The sequence below is a fragment of the Mobula hypostoma genome, chromosome X2 (assembly GCF_963921235.1).
Source record: "Mobula hypostoma chromosome X2, sMobHyp1.1, whole genome shotgun sequence".
Classification (NCBI taxonomy): domain Eukaryota; kingdom Metazoa; phylum Chordata; class Chondrichthyes; order Myliobatiformes; family Myliobatidae; genus Mobula; species Mobula hypostoma.
In genome coordinates this window covers 23,276,663-23,295,734 of record NC_086129.1, presented here as the reverse complement: position 1 = coordinate 23,295,734, position 19,072 = coordinate 23,276,663, and the positions used below count along the sequence as shown (strand labels likewise).

Here is a 19,072-nt window from a genome sequence, read left to right as displayed (position 1 = left end):
ATATGGACTTCAGTAAGGCCTTTGACAAGGTTCCACAGGGAAGGTTAGTTAGGAAGGTTCAATCGTTAGGTATTAATGTTGAAGTAGTAAAATGGATTCAGCAGTGGCTGGATGGGAGACGCCAGAGAGTAGTGTGGATAACCGTTTGTCAAATTGGAGGCCGGTGACTAGTGGTGTGCCTCAGGGATCTGTACTGGGTCCAGTGTTGTTTGTCATATACATTAATGATCTGGATGATGGGGTGGTAAATTGGATTAGTAGGTATGCAGATGATACTAAGATAGGTGGAGTTGTGGATAATGAAGTAGGTTTTCAAAGCTTGCAGAGAGATTTAGGCCAGTCAGAAGAGTGGGCTGAAAGATGGCAGATGGAGTTTAATGCTGATAAATGTGAGGTGCTACATTTTGGTAGGACTAATCAAAATAGGACATACATTGAAGAATGCAGTAGAACAGAGGGATCTCGGAATAATGGTGCATAGTTCCCTGAAGGTGGAATCTTATGTGAATAGGGTGGTGAAGAAAGCTTTTGGTATGCTGGCCTTTATAAATCAGAGCATTGAGTATTTGACTTGGGATGTAATGTTGAAATTGTACAAGGCATTGGTAAGGCCAAATTTGGAGTATTGTGTGCAGTTCTGGTTACCGAATTATAGGAAAGATGTCAACAAAATAGAGAGAGTACAGAGAAGATTTACTAGAATGTTACCTGAGTTTCATCTCCTAAGTTACAGGGAAAGGTTGAACAAGTTGGGTCGTTATTCTTTGGAGCATAGAAGGTTGAGGGGGGACTTGATAGCGGTATATATTTCAATGCTAGGAGTATTGCGGGGAAGGCGGACGAGTTGAGGGCGTGGATTGACACGTGGAATTATGACGTTATAGCAATTAGTGAAACTTGGCTACAGGAGGGGCAGGGCTGGCAGCTTAATATTCCAGAGTTCCGATGTTTCAGATGTGATAGAGGCAGAGGAATGAAAGGTGGGGGAGTGGCATTGCTTGTTAGGGAAAATATTACAGCAGTGCTCAGGCAGGACAGATTAGAGGGCTTGTCTACTGAGTCCTTATGGGTGGAGCTGAGAAACAGGAAAGGTATGGCCACATTAGTGGGGTTGTATTATAGACCACCCAATAGTCAGCGAGAATTGGAGGAACAAATCTGCAGAGAGATAGCAGGCAACTGCAAGAAACATAAAGTTGTGGTGGTAGGGGATTTTAATTTTCCACATATTGATTGGGACTCCCATACTGTTAGGGGTCTAGATGGTTTAGAGTTTGTAAAATGTGTTCAGGAAAGTTTTCTAAATCAATATATAGAGGTACCAACTAGAGGGGATGCAATATTGGACCTCCTGTTAGGAAACGAGTTAGGACAAGTGACGGAAGTGTGTGTAGGGGAGCACTTTGGTTCCAGTGATCATAACACCATTAGTTTCAACTTGATCATGGACAAGGATAGATCTGGTCCTAGGGTTGAGGTTCTGAACTGGAAGAAGGCCAAATTTGAAGAAATGAGAAAGGATCTAAAAAGCATGGATTGGGACAGGTTGTTCTCTGGCAAGGATATGATTGGTAAGTGGGAAGCCTTCAAAGGAGAAATTTTGAGAGTGCAGAGTTTGTATGTTCCTGTCAGGATTAAAGGCAAAGTGAGTAGGAATAAGGAACCTTGGTTCTCAAGGGATATTGCAACTCTGATAAAGAAGAAGAGAGAGTTGTATGACATGTATAGGAAACGGAGTAAATAAGGTGCTTGAGGAGTATAAAAAGTGCAAGAAAATACTTAAGAAGGAAATCAGGAGGGCTAAAAGAAGACATGAGGTTGTCTTGGCAGTCAAAGTGAAGGATAATCCAAAGAGCTTTTACAGGTATATTGAGAATAAAAGGATCGTAAGGGATAAAATTGGTCCTCTTGAAGATCAGAGTGGTCGGCTATGTGCGGAACCAAAAGAAATGGGGAAATCTTAAATGGGTTTTTACTAAGGAAACTGGCATGAAGTCTATGGAATTAAGGGAAACAAGTAGTGAGATCATGGAAACTGTACAGATTGAAAAGGAGGAGGTGCTTGCTATCTTGAGGCAAATTAAAGTGGATAAATCCCCAGTACCTGACAGGATATTCCCTCGGACCTTGAAGGAGACTGGTGTTGAAATTGCAGGGGCCCTGGCAGATATATTTAAAATGTCGGTGACTACGGGTGAGGTGCCGGAGGATTGGAGAGTGACTCATGTTGTTCCGTTGTTTAAAAAAGGATCGAAAAGTAATCCGGGAAATTATAGGTCGGTGAGTTTAACGTCAGTAGTGGGTTAGTTATTGGAGGGAGTACTAAGAGACAGAATCTACAAGCATTTGGATAGACAGGGGCTTATTAGGGAGAGTCAACATGGCTTTGTGCGTGGTAGGTCATGTTTGACCAATCTGTTGGAGTTTTTCGAGGAGGTTACCAGGAAAGTGGATGAAGGGAAGGCAGTGGATATTGTCTACATGGATTTCAGTAAGGCCTTTGACAAGGTCCTGCATGGGAGGTTAGTTAGGAAAATTCAGTCGCTAGGTATACATGGAGAGGTGGTAAATTGGATTAGACATTGGCTCAATGGAAGAAGCCAAAGAGTGGTAGTAGAGAATTGCTTCTCTGAGTGGAGGCCTGTGACTAGTGGTGTGCCACAGGGATCAGTGCTGGGTCCATTGTTATTTGTCATCTATATCAATGATCTGGATGATAATGTGGTAAATTGGATCTGCAAATTTGCTGATGATACAAAGATTGGAGGTGTAGTAGACAGTGAGGAAGGTTTTCAAAGCTTGCAGAGGGACTTGGACCAGCTGGAAAAATGGGCTGAAAAATGGCAGATAGAGTTTAATACAGACAAGTGTGAGGTATTGCACTTTGGAAGGACAAACCAAGGTAGAACATACAGGGTAAATGGTAAGGCACTGAGGAGTGCAGTAGAACAGAGGGATCTGGGAATACAGATACAAAATTCCCTAAAAGTGGTGTCACAGGTAGATAGGGTCGTAAGGAGAGCTTTTGGTACATTGGCCATTATTAATCAAAGTATTGAGTATAAGAGCTGGAATGTTATGATGAGGTTGTATAAGGCATTGGTGAGGCTGAAGCTCGAGTATTGTGTTCAGTTTTGGTCACCGAATTACAGGAAGGATATTAATAAGGTTGAAAGAGTGCAGAGAAGGTTTACAAGGATGTTGCCGGGACTTGAGAAACTCAGTTACAGAGAAAGGTTGAATAGGTTAGGACTTTATTCCCTGGAGCGTAGAAGAATGAGGGGAGATTTGATAGAGGTATATAAAATTATGATGGGTATAGATAGAGTGAATGCAAGCAGGCTTTTTCCACTGAGGCAAGGGGAGAAAAAAACCAGAGGACATGGGTTAAGGGTGAGGGGGGGAAAGTTTAAAGGGGACATTGGGGGGGGGCTTCTTCACACAGAGAGTGGTGGGAGTGTGGAATGAACTGCCAGATGAGGTGGTAAATGCGGGTTCTTTTTTAACATTTAAGAATAAATTGGACAGATACATGGATGGGAGGTGTATGGAGGGATATGGTCCATGTGCAGGTCAGTGGGACTAGGCAGAAAATGGTTCGGCACAGCCAAGAAGGGCCAAAAGGCCTGATTCTGATTCTTTGCTGTAGTTTTTCTATAGTTTTTTCTATTTAAAATTATGAGGGGGATAGATAGAGTTGATGTGGATAGGCTTTTTCCATTGAGAGTGGGGGAGATTCAAACAAGAGGACATGAGTTGAGAGTTAAAGGGCAAAAGTTCAGGGGTAACATGAGGGGGAACTTCTTTACTCAGAGAGTGGTAGCTGTGTGGAACGAGCTTCCAGCAGAAGTGGTTGAGGCAGGTTCGATGTTGTCATTTAAAGTGAAATTGGATAGCTATATGGACAGGAAAGAAATGGAGGGTTATGGGCTGAGTGCAGGTCGGTGGGACTAGGTGAGAGTAAGAGTTCGGCACGGATTAGAAGGGCCGAGATGGCCTGTTTCCGTGCTGTAATTGTTATATAGTTAGTATACAATATATTGCAGGCATATGAACTACATGGAAATCTACAGGTGCAGAGAGAGTTAGAAAGTGGTGTAGAGGCCAAAACCAGATCAATAATAGTCTTATTGCATGGGAAAGCAGGGATGAAGAGCCAATTGGCTCATGCTCTGTTTCTGATGCGTTTAACTCAATGGAGTATTCGGAAGTTTTGCAATGTACATAACTGCTTTGTATTTGATCATAGGGTACAATTGGCAATTAATCGACGAACAAAGGAAGCAGTGGCAGTGAAGAAAGTGGACACCACACATGCTCGTGACTGCCCTGATAACATCAAGAAAGAAATCTGCATCAATAAGATGTTGAACCATGAAAACATCGTCCGCTTTTACGGGCATCGTCGAGAGGCACATATCCAATACTTGTTTTTGGAGTATTGCAGTGGAGGAGAGCTCTTTGATAGAATAGGTAGGATCTGTGCTTAAATTTAGGGTTTAAAATGGAGAAGTTTGGGGTGAGGGGGAAAAGGGTTAAAGATATTTTGTATACGGATTGGCTAATTTTAATAATTTTGGTTATACAGTTGCTGTCGCTTTTACGGATATACTTGTGTGGGTTCTTTAGTAATTGCACCATTGTGTCTTGAGCTAGAAAAAACTGGCATCCACTCCCAGACATTCTCTCTATAGAACACCCAAAAAACTTAATAATGGGAGAAATGGAAAATCTGAAGTTGTACATAATACTTTTCCAGATGTTACGGGAACAAAATAGGACAGTCTTTAAAGTTCACTATAGAAGCTGCTTCAGTTGTCCTTCTAAAAATGCAAACAATGGGAATTCTGCAGGTGCTGGAAATTCAAGCAACACACACAAAATTGCTGGTGAACGCAGCAGGCCAGGCAGCATCTATAGGAAGAGGTACAGTCGACGTTTCAGGCCGAGACCCTTCGTCAGGGCTAACTGAAAAGAGATAGTCAGAGATTTCTGGCATTAGCGATTTCTCTTACCATCTCTTCTTTCAGTTTGTCCTGACGAAGGATCTCAGCCCAAAACGTTGACTGTACCTCTTCCTAGAGATGCTGCCTGGCCTGCTGCGTTCACCAGCAACTTTTGTTTTCAGTTGTCCTTCTATGTTTTTTGGTCTATGGCCTAAATAGGGCATGTTGGAGAATCCATCTACTCGGGCACCTGACTGAAATGAGGCCTGGGAATTGGGATTAAATTTAAGAGTGATGTAAAATGACATAATTTCAGACAATATTAATGATTTGCGAGCTGATACCAAGTTCAGCCTTTGATTAATTTGATCTGCCTTCCCACAGAGCCTGATGTGGGGATGCCTGAAGCAGATGCTCATAGGTTTTTCCAGCAGCTGATAGCAGGAGTGGTAAGTGCCCCTAATCATTTATCCTTTTGTTTTAAGTGAGTGTTTATGATGTGCAGCAGCAGTTTTCTCTATTTAGATGTGCATTACAGAGCATGATCATAGATGGATTGTGTTATTTACCTGCCCATGTTTGCTCTCGAAGAGCTTTGTCTGCCGGAATTGAATTGGCACTATAACCAGCAATAAGGATATTAACAGTGCTTTGTCCCAATTTTCAAATGAGATAAATTTTGGAGCTCACCATAATTCCCTTTTACAGAAAAACGCTGTTCATGGATGGGTGACCTCCCAAAGTACATCACAGCCTATGAACATCTTTAGAAGTTTCATCATTCTTCTAGGCAAGCCTTAATAATCAACTTTCATATAGGCATTGGAAGTCTAATGTGCACCCAGATTAAGTCACAAAATATTCTCTGAACCAATTGTCCAGCTATTGTATCTGACTTATTAGTGTTACAGGTTTCCCCTGCCATCTGAAGGTAGAGCGTTCCTATGAAACGGTTCGTAAGCCGGAAGGTCGTAAAGCAAAGACGCAATTACCATTTATTTATATGGGAAAATTTTATGAGTGTTCGCAGACCCAAAAATAACCTACCAAATCATGCCAAATAACATATAAAACCTAAAATAACAGTAACATATAGTAAAGCAGGAATTATATGATAAATACACAGCCTATATAAAGTAGAAATACTTTTCCACAATCATTGCCTGCACTGTTCTCCGTAGCGAAAATCTCATGCAAGTGCCGTCGGCAGAAAATCTCATGCATGCGCTCTTGGCAGAAAATCTCACGCAAGTGCCGTTGGCAGAAACACAGCGCAAGCGCTCTCCAGTAACCTTTAAGCTATGAAGCTGCCAAATCATACCAAATAACACCTAAAAATACACAGCCGATATAAAGTAGAAATAATGTATGTACAGTGTAGTATCACTTACGGGAATCATGAAGACATCGAGCACACTGATGATGGTGTGTTAGGCTGAGATGTCGGAGGTTGGGGTGGTGCAGTGGCCCCCCACCCTCCGGGCAGCGAACCAATATCAATCTGCGAAGAATGCAGCGGTACAGCGGTAGCTGGAACGCACCCAGCACATCTTTAAGAAAAAAGCCAAAATAAACAAGCTAATTAATTAGGTGCTGCCTGGCACGTAAATGTTGGCCCAGATCAGAGGTGGCGCAATCGGCAATCTTCAACATCATCTTCGTCAACTTCCACAAGTCAAGCTCGCTTTGTCCTTGCTTCGTTCACCATGATCGAAACGCTTAATTATGTCTAGTTTTACGCTAAGTGTAACACCCTTACGAGCTCTTTTAGGCTTTTCTGATACCTTAGAACTCATCTTGCAAACGGCTGCTCACAGGCACGTGTTTAAGCAATGCCGGCGAGAATGCCGTTCTGGGGGAGGAGCGGCTGCTCGGGGCATGCACTGCTTTTTTTTTGCGCGCTTCTTTTATCGCGCGCTGCCTTTTTTCGTAATAGTGAAAACACCTTCTGTTAGCAAAAACAGGTAACTAATGTAGGTCTTTCGTAACAGTGAGGTGTTAAAAGCGAGGGGCACCTGCACTAATTCTGCCATAAATCTGTTCCATTTGTATAATTGATATTTTGTGGGCTTGGAGATTTCGAAAAAGATGTAAATTCAAAATACCTGATTTATCTTTGTCTTTGCCTACTTTCAGGAATACCTTCATAGCATTGGAATTACACACAGGGACATCAAGCCAGAAAATCTGTTACTTGATGACCGAGGTATAAGAATGTAAATCTTTTCACTTTTATTGTGCAATAAAACAAAAATTGGGTATTGTTATGCCTTATTCACAGCATTTCAGACATTTAGAACTATACTCAAACCCTAGGCAACAATATTCATACTCGTTGACAATAATGAAAAGCTGAATGGATCTTGAGTCAGTGGTCCTTTTTGTATCTTTGTTCTCTTTGCTCAGTGTGCAAAGGATTTCTAGCAATGTAACGGGCTGAGATATAAACATTCTTCAATAACTGCAGTCATCTCCGTGCAAGCTGATGGTGAGCATTTGTTCTATATGGTTAAACAGTTTTGAGATCCATTAGCCCACAGGATGTGGGAGGAGGCTACCCATCAAGCTTGAACATTTCCCTGCATGTCACCGAAACTTTGGAACTGGAGCTTTGGTATTCATAGCAACATCTGAATCAATGGGAGTATTGCAAACCATGGGTCTATTTGTTTGATGTGTATGCTAAGAGAACGTGATAGGGGTTCCAGCTGAATTTTTTTTTCTCCCGTTCCCCTGCAGCTTATCTCAAATTCATTTAATGGTGTCTTGACCTAGGCAAACCTGGTGATTGAACGGACTGTTTTGGTTCTGCAGTAAGAAGGCTTTGGGCAAGGTTCAACCCTGGTTATTATCGAATGATTTGTGAAAGAGGGGAGGAGAAGATGGTGGCGCGTGGCCACTCCAAAGTGATATCGTATTTGTTAAGTAGGGGCCCTGCACAATCCTGATTTGATGGAGACAGATGTGAGAAGCACGGAGGAACATCTGGAGAAACTTCTGAAATGCCTGCTTCGCTGCCGCTGCTACTGTGCGATCGAGAATCTCCGGAGGGGAAGGCCCCAAATCCTCAGCTTTGCCTATTGCCTGTTGCCAGGGCTGGGGTCGAAGCGCTCAGCAGAGATGGTGCTCGGTGTTGGAGGGCTGGTCGGAGGCTCGAAGTTTTCGGACGGACTCGAGTCGGCTGTGGTCGGGTGCTTCCAGGGTGCTGCATTGGCAAGTTTGCGGTGCTGGAAGCTCATGGCAGGGAGAGTTTCTCCCTTCTACCGTCTGCGTGAGATGATGGGACTTTCGAGAGACTTTGAGACTTTTTTTTTACCGTGCCCATGGTCTGTTCTTTATCAAATTACGGTATTGCTTTGCACTGTTGTAACTATACATTATAATTATGTGGTTTTTGTCAGTTTTGTTAGTCTTGGTTTGTCTTGTGTTTCTGTGATATCATTCTGGAGGAACATTGTATCATTTTTTAATGCATGCATTACTAAATGACAATAAAAGAGGACTGCGTGTCCTCATAATCTAAAAAAAAATTTGGGAAATTCCCATGGCTGTGTTGGGTGAGCGATGGTTTAAAGTTTGGATATCTTTTCTACTTTTATGTACAGGTATCTCAAATGCAAAGAATGAAGGTGGTGAAGCCTGGGTTCAAAGCTTAAAAGAAAATGGTGCTTCATGATTTCATGTCATTTTTCCTGGTTGCATGGAAGGGTGCTTGGTGGGGCTGTTGCTAATATATGATTAGCTATGCAGGGTTTCCATGTTCGAAGCAAGCAAGGTATAAGGATTTCAGGTTTCTGGTTAGTCAACATGCCACACCTATGAAGGCCAGCAACATGGACGTGGGACCAAAGACATCTGTAGTCAGGTGTCGGGTCGGCAGACCAGTGAGGACAGGGCTAGTGGCTTGCTCGGGCAGCAAGAGCATCTGTGACCGCCCCCCCCCCCTGTAATAGACCACTTTTCAAATAAAAATGTGATTACTTTGTTGGTATGTAGCCCAGTGCCTGATTTAACAAAGATAACAAACAGGTGCTAATGATCAATGACACAATGAGCTGACTGAATGAAACTGATCAACTAAAACAAGCAGGTGTAGAAGGAATCAATCTATGTGAGGGACAGTACTGTGCAAAAGTCTAAAGTGTATATATTTATCTCAGATGCTTAGACTTTCGCACAGTACTATATTTGCCAACGTGGAGCAGTGAGCAAGTTTGTAAATCTGGCGGGTGCAAAGGATGTTAGGAATGGTGCGGGTGGAGTGCCGCGAGGGATGTGGCACAGGTGGCAGAGGAGGGTCGGGGTGGTGACGGTGCAGACACACGAGGCTCTGAGACACAGGCAAGGTCACTTGATTACAAATAATTGGTTTATTGATCATTACTGAATATCTCTGGTGTTTCCCACTCCCTCCCCTCGCCCTTCCCCTTCTCCCAACCATGATTCCCCCTCTCCCTGCTCCCTTCCCACTCTCAGTCCATAATAGAGACTCGTATCAGAATCAGGTTTATCATCACTCACAGGTGTCATGAAGTTTGTTTTTTTTTGTGGCAGCAGTACAATGCAATACATAAAATTACAGTACTGTGCAAAAGTCTTGGGCACTGTAGATGTACATGTGTTCCTAAGCTTTTGCACAACACTATCTTCAGTGAAAAGAGCAAGGAGTTGTGCAACAGGTGGTATGGCCTCCGCAGAACCCTGATCTCAACATTATCGAGACCTGTCTGGGATTACCTGGAGAGACAGAAGCAAGTGAGACAACCAACATCTGCAGAAGAACTGTGTGTGGCAACTTCTCCAAGATGCATGGAACAACCTACCAGCCAATTTTCTTAGAAAACTGCACGACAGTGTACCTCAGAGAATTGATGCAATTTTAAAAGAAAAGGGTGGTCGCACCAAATATTGATTTGATTTAACCTTTTACTGTTTACTGCCCTTTGTCGTAATCTTTTGATATTTAGAAACTTTTCATTATTTTTGAAAGCATTTTCACTTTACAGATTTTTTTTTTACGTGTGCCTAAGACTTTTGCACAGTACTGACTGTATTTGTCTTGATAACATCGGTCCTTTGCGCCATGTCCTTAGCCTAATGTTTTTGTTCTCCAGATAACCTGAAGCTCTCTGATTTTGGTTTGGCGACAGTTTATAGACACAATGGCCGGGAGAGGTTATTAAATAAAATGTGCGGCACTTTACCGTATGTTGCCCCAGAACTACTGAAGAGGAAGGAGTTCCATGCAGAACCTGTGGATGTGTGGTCCTGTGGAATTGTCCTTGTTGCCATGCTGGCTGGAGGTTGGTTCAGTTTTAAGATGTGAGGAGTGATCCATCTGAATTATGAATTTTATCATGTCAAATTGTCTTTTTTCCTCCCTCTTCATTAATTTCTTTCGTAATCTGTTTCTGCTGTGTCTTTTGCCGTGTAATCAACTTGCACAAAATCTGCATGTTTTCCAGCAATATTATTCTATTGTCTGCATACAAGCTATAAGCTAAAGCATAGTGCGTCAATGATAAATTAAATGTTTAAACTGGTGTTTAATTTATTAAAATGCTATCTTTGGAATTCAGATTGCTTTTGTCTTGTAAGGATTTTCAGAGTTAAATTTTCTGAACAGTTATAATTTGACTCGAATTGCTGTACTTTAGAACAAGTAGTGTAACAACAGCTGTTTGCCACTTGAGGTCGCTGGAGTTACAAGTGTAGTTTAGCATCAAACGAATTACAGTAAAACTAATAATCAGTCATACTTGGTGCTAGACTAACAAATTTCCCAGACTATTGGATGGTATTTCTGTTATTAACCCAAACCGCTTTTAGTTTTCTACTTTTATTAGATGTTGCACAGTAATTTTTCAAGTCCCTTGATTATCTATTGTTATTTGAATGTTTTAATATCTACTGCCCTGAAGAGTGACCCAAAGTAGTTATATGGAATCTAACATTTCCAATTATTAATTCTCCAGTCTTGTTCACAATGAAGCCAACTCTACTTCCTTTTTTATACTTGTAGAAATTCTTAACTGTTCTTATTATTTTCTGGTTTATTTTAAAATAATGTGTGCTTAATGTTCAACTTCTTTATAACTTTTCTAGTCACTCTTTGTTGTTTTCTAATCTGTTCCCAATCTTGAAAGACTTCCTTATTGTTTAATTTCACACTCTTCTTTCTTGGTCAGCGGCTGATTCTTTCTCTCTCGAATGTATCTTCTCAGATTTGAAATGGCTCTTTTATTCTTTAATCAATTATTTCAGGCCACTTTAGCCAATTCTGTCCTTGTGCCACTGTAATGGCTCCTCCTTAAACTTAGTGTGCTATTAATTTTGGCCTGAGTTTCTCACTGTCAAATCCTAGCATGCAATGATCACTTTTTCCTAGAGCAATTTTTTAACTACAGGTTTTCCCCGCCATCCGAAGGTAGAGCGTTCCTATGAAACGGTTCATAAGCCGGAATGTCGTAAAGCAAAGAAGCAATTACCATTTATTTATATGGGAAAAATTTATGCGCATTCGCAGACCCAAAAATAACCTACCAAATCATGCCAAATAACACATAAAACCTAAAATAACAGTAACATATAGTAAAAGCAGGAATGATATGATAAATACACAGCCTACATAAAGTAAAAATACTTCTCTACAATCATTGCCTGCACTGTTCTCTGTAGCGAAAATCTCATGCAAACGCTCTTGGCAGAAACATGGCGCAAGCGCTCTCGGCAAAAGCACTCTCTCCAGTAACCTTTAAGCTATGAAGCTGCCAAATCATACCAAATAACGCAAAAAAATACACAGCCTGTATAAAGTAGAAATAATGTATGTACAGTGTAGTATCACTTACCGGAATTGGGAAGACAGCGCAGAGCACACTGATGATGGTGTGTTAGGCTGAGATGTCGGAGGTTGGGGTGGTGCAGTGATCCCCACCCTCCAGGCCACTGACCGATACCGATCTGCGTAGCATGCAGGGGTACAGCGGTGGCTGGGACGCACCCAGCACAATTGCTTCTGATCTGGGCCGACATTTATGTGCAGGGCGGCACCTAATTAATTAGCTTGTTTATTTCGGCTTTTTTTCTTAAAGATGTGCTGGGTGCCTCCCGGCTACTGCTGCATTCTCCATGAATCGGTATCTGTCCACGACCCGGGGGTTGGGGTGGTGGGACACTGAGGTGTCATCTCATCGTCGTCTGTTTCCATCAGGGCAGGCAGGTCATCTTCTTCTATGTCTGCCTGCCTCGATGTCGAAGGTCGAGGTTCGTCGTCTGATGTGGAAGGCTTGAAAAACGACATTATGCTTGACTGCTAGCCTGGCGCATTTTTCTATCATAGTAAGCACTCTTAGAGTTCTTTGTAAGCACTCAAACCACCTTGCAAATATGCCCTAAACCGACGTACCCTTTCAAAATTAAAGTCGTACTTTATCATTGCAGTGAAAATTTCACGTAGTTGCTTCACGTTCAGTTCCTGGACGACTTCATTTTCGGTCCGTTCGCTACTGCATTTGTTTTCGATTGTTATCCTTTCCTCTTCCAATTGCATCAGCTCTTCATCTATCAGTTCTTGGTCATGGGATGCCAAAACCTTTTCAACATCATCTTCGTCAACTTCCACAAGCTAAACTCACTTTGCCCTTGCTTCGTTTACCACGATCGAAATGCTTAATTATGTCTAGTTTTACACTAAGTGTAACACCCTTACGAGCTCTTTTAGGCTTTTCCAATACCTTAGAACTCATCTTGCAAACGGATGCTCACAGGCACGTGTTTAAGCAATGCCGGCTAGAATGCAGTTCCGAATCCGGGGGAGGAGCAGCTGCTCGGGGCGCGCACTGCCTTTTTTCGCGTGCTGCCTTTTTTTTGTAACAGTGAAAACACCTTCTGTTAGCGAAAACAGGTAATTAATGTAGGTCTTTCGTAACAGCGAGGTGTCGTAAAGTGAACATTTGAAAAGCGGGGGACACCTGTATAAGATTAATTTAATCCTGTTTAATTATGCAATGCCATATCTAAATTAATATGTTCTAACATAATAGTTTCTTTCGTCCATCCTTGGGGAGCAATGTTTTTTTTTGCAGGACCAGCCGCAGATTAGTGTTTCAATAACCCTATGCATTGAACCCTATTCATTCAACACTATTGGTGTGATAGCAGAATACTAAGTTGTAGATTACAGAATGTTAAATACCTTGCACTGGAACAATCTGGCTTCTTTGCCTTTTTCCCCCTGTGGTTTGGAAACTTTAAAGTTTGGCTGTTTTCAAGGCAAAAGTTTTTCAAATTTAATTTAATTCTTTTCTTTTAAATGGTGGTGTAGCTGTGATTGAATGGGGAGACTGCTCTTAAGTGCCAGGGCACATCTCCTGGGCAGAATGTACTAGCCACAGGTCTTTACGATGTATGATTTTGTGTTACAGAGTTACCCTGGGACCAGCCTGCTGTGAGTTGCCAAGAGTACTGCGATTGGAATGAAAAGAAACTATATCTGACACCATGGAAGAAGATTGAACCTTTCCCATTGAGTAAGCAAATGATTTGGGATCTGCCCTTTGGCTAGTGCAGCATTGGGTATAGTCAAGTAATTTGGTGTTGTTTTATAATTTTGGGCTGTTGCACAATTTACCAGTAACTCAATTGTTTTTATCTTATTTAATTCTTCACAGATTGAGAGTGTAGCAATCTTGTTTATGGGATGTCCATAATTGAACTGTGTGGTGTGTTTTGGATTAACAGACAATATAAAGCAGCTAGAGCTGAGTAAAGCTAACTGATCAGCGTAAAGTACATGGAGCTGTATCAAAGTTGCTGTCTGACCTGTTGAGTTTTTCCAGCATTTTCAGTTTTTATTTCTGTTTACTAGCCTTTGTGGTTTTGTCTTAATTTTTTAATTTCCCCCTCCAAGTTAGACACCAAATGTTGGGTCTGGGTCTTTGTGTGCAGATGCCTTCTGTTGCCCAAAATTCGTGTTCAGGTGACTTGTGAGCTAGGAGGCTCAGAGGCAATGGACACCACAGCTTTCTGAACGCTGTCTTCATCTGGTGCCCATGTGTTTCCTGAAGAATATGTTCCTTGACAGTACTGTGTACCAATGTTTATTTTTCTTGCTCTCATTCATCCCATTAACAAGCCTAGTAACACTGAACCAGTTTGTGGCCATCTGAATGAGATTAGTCTGCTCAACTGGAATCAGAATGAAGATTTGATCTATGTAATTTTTCCATTTGTATCTTTGTACAGTATCTCATAGCCCTTTTCAATAAAAAAGTAGTGCTATTCATGGATGGGTGACTTTCCAAAGTACATCATGGTCTATACATAGCTTTTGAAGTTTTATCATTGTCTTTCTAGGCAATTCTAAATCACAAATTGCAAGTTACAGGAAATTTAAAAAAAAAAGTTGATCTGTTAGTTTGAGGATACTGGGGAAGTTTGCCCGTTCTTCACAGGGTACTAAGGGATATGTTGAGCTATAGGAAATAGGCAGTTTATTTATCATTTCATCAGCAGGAGAGCGTTTCTGATAACGTGGAACTCCCTCGCTATGGTGCACTGGAATGTCAGCCCATATTTTTGTGCTCCCGTCACCAGAGTAAGAATGGAACACATGACCTCCTGATTTGACAGCAAGAATGCTACACTGACTCATGACTGACCTGAAGTTGAAACTTTGGTTTTTGGTTTCTGTTTAGTATATGTTTTTCAATAATTGACTGCAAATTATCCTTGAAGTAAAGCAGTGGTTATTTATTATCCTCAGCCAAAACATCTGTGAAATTCAAAGCAAAACTTTCAATTTCACTAAGCCTTTGCGGTAGACTTAAGAATTTCTGTTGATAGAAGATAGCATTCATCTTTTTGGACTTGGTTCCGGATAGTTGCCATTCTTGTCTGTCTGTCCAGATTCTAAATATTGTGGTTCATGTACATTGTTTGTGATATAGTGTATGAAAGCTCCTCTCCCAATAGAGGGAGATGTTTGAGGAATTTTTCCTCGCTCTTCAGTTCTTTGTGCTCTTTTGCTCTGTAAGCAGCAAGGATAAGGAGATGGCTGTACAGGATTAGCAGTGATCTTCCGAAATTCCTGCAGCTTCTGAAACAGTTAAAAAGCAAAAAATATGTTAGTATTATAGAAATGATGTAGTGACAAACTAGGAAATACTGTAGCTGTAGTTTGCAACATGCCAAAGTATGTAAAGAAAGCCGTGGTGTCTGGGCTTCGCGTCATACCATGGCAAATCAGCATGGTTTAATGGAGGTCTTAGTTGGTATGTGGCCAGATCCAGGGTTTTCAGGGTTTTGAGGTTTTGAGCTAGGCTCGAGTGTGCAGCGGGAGCTGGAATCTAGTATACTGGGCAGGGGAGGGTAAGGAATGTGGGTAGTTTTACATAAAAGATGAATCTGGGACCTGGACTATAGAGGGATTGATTGTTATATGTAATTATAACCTTAGTGGCCTGAGTAATAGCCACAGGTATTGTCATGCAAAGGAAGTCCATGCCCCTGTCCTATGTGATCGTGGACAAGTGTCCCCCCACAAAATCATTTAGTCTCCCAAACCAGAATCCCTGGATGAATCATGAGATCGACAATCTGCTGTGGGCCAGATCAGTGATGTAAAGGTCTGACGAACAAGTAAAGCACAAGAGCTCCTGGTACTATCTCCAGAGAACCATCTCACAGGTGAAGTGGCAGTTTCAGACTAGAATCAATGAAGGATGTTCAACAGCTGTGACAGGGCTTGAATGCTATTACTACCTAAAGTAAAATCAAGTGACATAGGTGACAATATCGATCTCACAAGCTCAATGCTTTCAGTGCTCACTTTGTCAAAACATGAATGAACCTTCATAAACTCCCACAGCCCCAATGACCCTGTGATTTCAGTCTCTTGAGGCCGATGTGACAGCATCCTTCAGGAGTGTGAACCCATGGAAAGCATCCAGCCCAGATGGGTTTCCTGGCCGAGTACTAAAGGCCTGTGCTGATCAATTGGCTGGAGTGTTCACTGAGATCTTTAACCTCTCATTTCAGCAGTCTGAGGCACCCACCTGTCTCAAGCAGGTTTCAGTTATACTGGTGCCTAAGAAAAACGTGGTAACTTTCCTCAATACTATCATCCAGTAGCACTTAGATCCATTGTGATGAAGTGTTTTGAGTGGCCAGTGATGAAACATCAACTCCTCCCTGAGAAGTTACTTGGATCCGCTCCAGTTTGCCTAGTGACACAACAGGTCCTGCAAATGCCATTTCATTGGCTCTTCACTCAACCCTGGAACATCTGGACAATGCCCATGTACAGAAAATCCTACGAAAATTATTGGGTACAGCCCAGTCCATCACGGATAAAGCCTTCCCACCATTGAGCACATCTATTTGGAGTGTTGCAGCATCCATCATCAGGGCCCCCCAGCATCTAGGTTATGCTCTCTTCTCACTGCTGCCATCAGGAAGAAGGTACAGAAGCCTTAGCACTCGCACCACCAGGTTCTGGAGCTGTTACTACCCCTCAACCATCAGGCTCTTGAACCAAGGGGAATAACTTCACTCGTCTCGTTCACATAGAATAGTGAACTGTTCCCACAACATATGGATTCATTTTTAAGAACTCTTCATCTCACATTATCACTTTATTGCTTATTTATTTATTATCACTTTTTTTTTCTTTTGTATTTGCACAGTTTGCTGTCTTTTGCAGATTGGTTGTTTGTCCACCCTGTATTTCATTGATTCTATTATGATTATTGGATTTACTGAGTATGCCCACAAGAAAATGAATCTCAGGGTTGTATATGGTAACACATGCACTTTGATAATAAACTTACTTTGACTAATGAGGGCTTGAGATATTACGAATGATACAGCCAAGGTGTTGATGTTTGATTTAAATAAATGGCAGGGAAGTCAGAGTAACTGGCCCTTGAGCATGATCTGCTCAAGCCCAGTGCTGACTATGAGCCACCCATTTAAACTAACTCTACATAAATTTTTTATTTCTCCGAATTTTGAACTGTTTCACTTCCCTTTCTCATTCCTCTGAACCCCAATACTCCCTCCCCTCTGACCCCACTGTGTTCCCTGCCATATCTTTACCATTACCTCTGACTTTCCCCTCTCTGAGGCAGAACGTTCTGTCCTCAGCAAGGGACTTACATTTGTCCCCGATGCCTGCAGCTCAGTAAGTTCCATGCTGAATTTTCTTCCATTGCCTCAGTCCCCAAGCCTGTTTCTTTGGCAAGGATTCCCCACCCCCAGTGAAGACCCCTTCTCCCATTTCCAACCCTCCTCTTTTTGGATACCCTGCTCTGGTCTTCTGCCCACTCTGGTTCTTTTCATTTCTAACTGGTAACGAGACATTAACTGTTTCTACTTCAGCACTCCTCTCTTGTATTCAAACTTCATTGCAGTGCCCTCCACTCTACACCAATCCAAACCTCACCGTTAGACCAGCAGACAAGGGGGTGGTGCTGTTGTAGTTTGCCAACTGCCCTCTATATTGCTGAGGCCAAGCAGTGACTCTCAGAGACATCTCCTCTTACCCCTTCAAAAGGACCATCAGGCCATTGTCCTCCCACACTACCACCAACCTCATAGTTCCCTTACCTTTCATTGCTTGATTGTTCCTCTCACTTTATCCAAACCCAAGGTGTAGCCATGGGCACCTGCATAGACCCCAGCTATGTCTGTCTTTTCTTTGGTTATATGGAACAGTCCATGTTCCAAGTGTACATGTAACACTCCCCAACTCTTTCTACGCTACATTGTTGATTGCATTGGTGCTGCTTCCTGCACCCATGCAGAGCTCATCAGTGGTAGGAGGGGAGAGAAGTGGGGGGGGGGGTGGAGAATTTACCTGAAAGTTAGAGACATCGATGTTCTTGTCATCAGGTTGGAAGCTACGCAGATGGAATATGAGGTGATGCTCCTCCAACCTGAGTGTACCACAAAAGGCAGGATTTCCCAGTGGCTGCTCATTTTAATTTAACTTCCCATTCCCATTCTGACATGCTAGCTATGGTCTCCACAACTGCCACGATGAGACCACACTCAGGTTGGAGGAGCAACACCTCATTGCCTCTAGGTAGTCTCCAACTTGATAACATTAACATCGATTTCTCTAACTTCCAGTAATTTTTCCCTTCTCCACCTTCTTTTTTCCATACCTCATTCTGGTTTCCCCTTTGACTCCTCTTCTGACCTGCTGCCTGACTTGCATTTCATGTGTGTCCATCATCTGCAGAGTTGCTTGTTTATGAATTTCTAATATTCAGTGTACAGTGCCTTACTGTGGGTGGAGAGGAGCAGATTGGAAACTTTTACACTTGTTTGTTTAATTTTGTTAAGATTCTCTACTGTATGATTGTTTCTGGTCTGCACAGGTCTGCTGAACAACATTCTAATTGAAGGTCCAAAGAGCAGAGCCACTATTTCAGATATCAAAAAGGACAAGTGGTTCAGTAACCAGTTTAAAAAAGGTGAGTTATTTTGATACAGCAATCATGACCAGTAACTCTGGACTGCAAGACAAGTAGATTCATTGTGGGTTGTAAAAGTGAATCTTTTCCTTTATTAGGACAATAACTGATGAACCTGTTTGGGAAATGGATGCAGCACTTGAGATAATAGGGAACAATTTGGACCATGCTTCCCTCTTCCTACCAGCTTTTTCAGTAGAAAAGAGAAATCGTAGAATTGTTTTGGCGCTGAAAGAGGGCATTCAGCCCATCAAACAAAGTAGGGCAATCTCCTACTCTTCTCCCTGTAGCCCTGCAAGTTCTTTGCTCAAGTCCAATTGAATTAATTGTTTTGAAGCCACCACCTACAGGTTTGTTTCCTTCATTCCCACAGGATTTGGGGAAAATATCTTCATGTTTCCTTCTGTAATATGTGGATTACCTTTTGCTTAAAATATTATGCTGCCTGGATGTTGAACCATTTTCTAATGGGGGCAGCTTCCTTCTATCTGACTTCATCCAGACACCTGTATGAAATCCTGTTCAATTTTCTTTCTTCCAAAGAGAACAATCCTAACATCTCCAATGTATCCTCCATGCTGAGCACACTCGGCAAGGAACCACGTCTAAATATTGATTGCACCTTTTAGAATGTCATATTGTTCC

The 19,072-nt window shown here is 42.1% G+C and overlaps 1 protein-coding gene across 1 annotated transcript in view; it reads left to right on the top strand.

Annotated features, from left to right (window-relative positions):
• Positions 1-19,072, top strand: part of chek1 (checkpoint kinase 1) — a 34,087-nt gene that overhangs the window by 6,680 nt on the left and 8,335 nt on the right. Inside the window, exons 3-8 of the mRNA XM_063038792.1 lie at positions 4,250-4,473; positions 5,331-5,395; positions 7,083-7,152; positions 10,061-10,249; positions 13,373-13,477; positions 18,332-18,427. Of these exons, the coding sequence (XP_062894862.1) occupies positions 4,250-4,473; positions 5,331-5,395; positions 7,083-7,152; positions 10,061-10,249; positions 13,373-13,477; positions 18,332-18,427 (749 nt within the window). The remainder of the gene's footprint in view (positions 1-4,249; positions 4,474-5,330; positions 5,396-7,082; positions 7,153-10,060; positions 10,250-13,372; positions 13,478-18,331; positions 18,428-19,072) is intronic.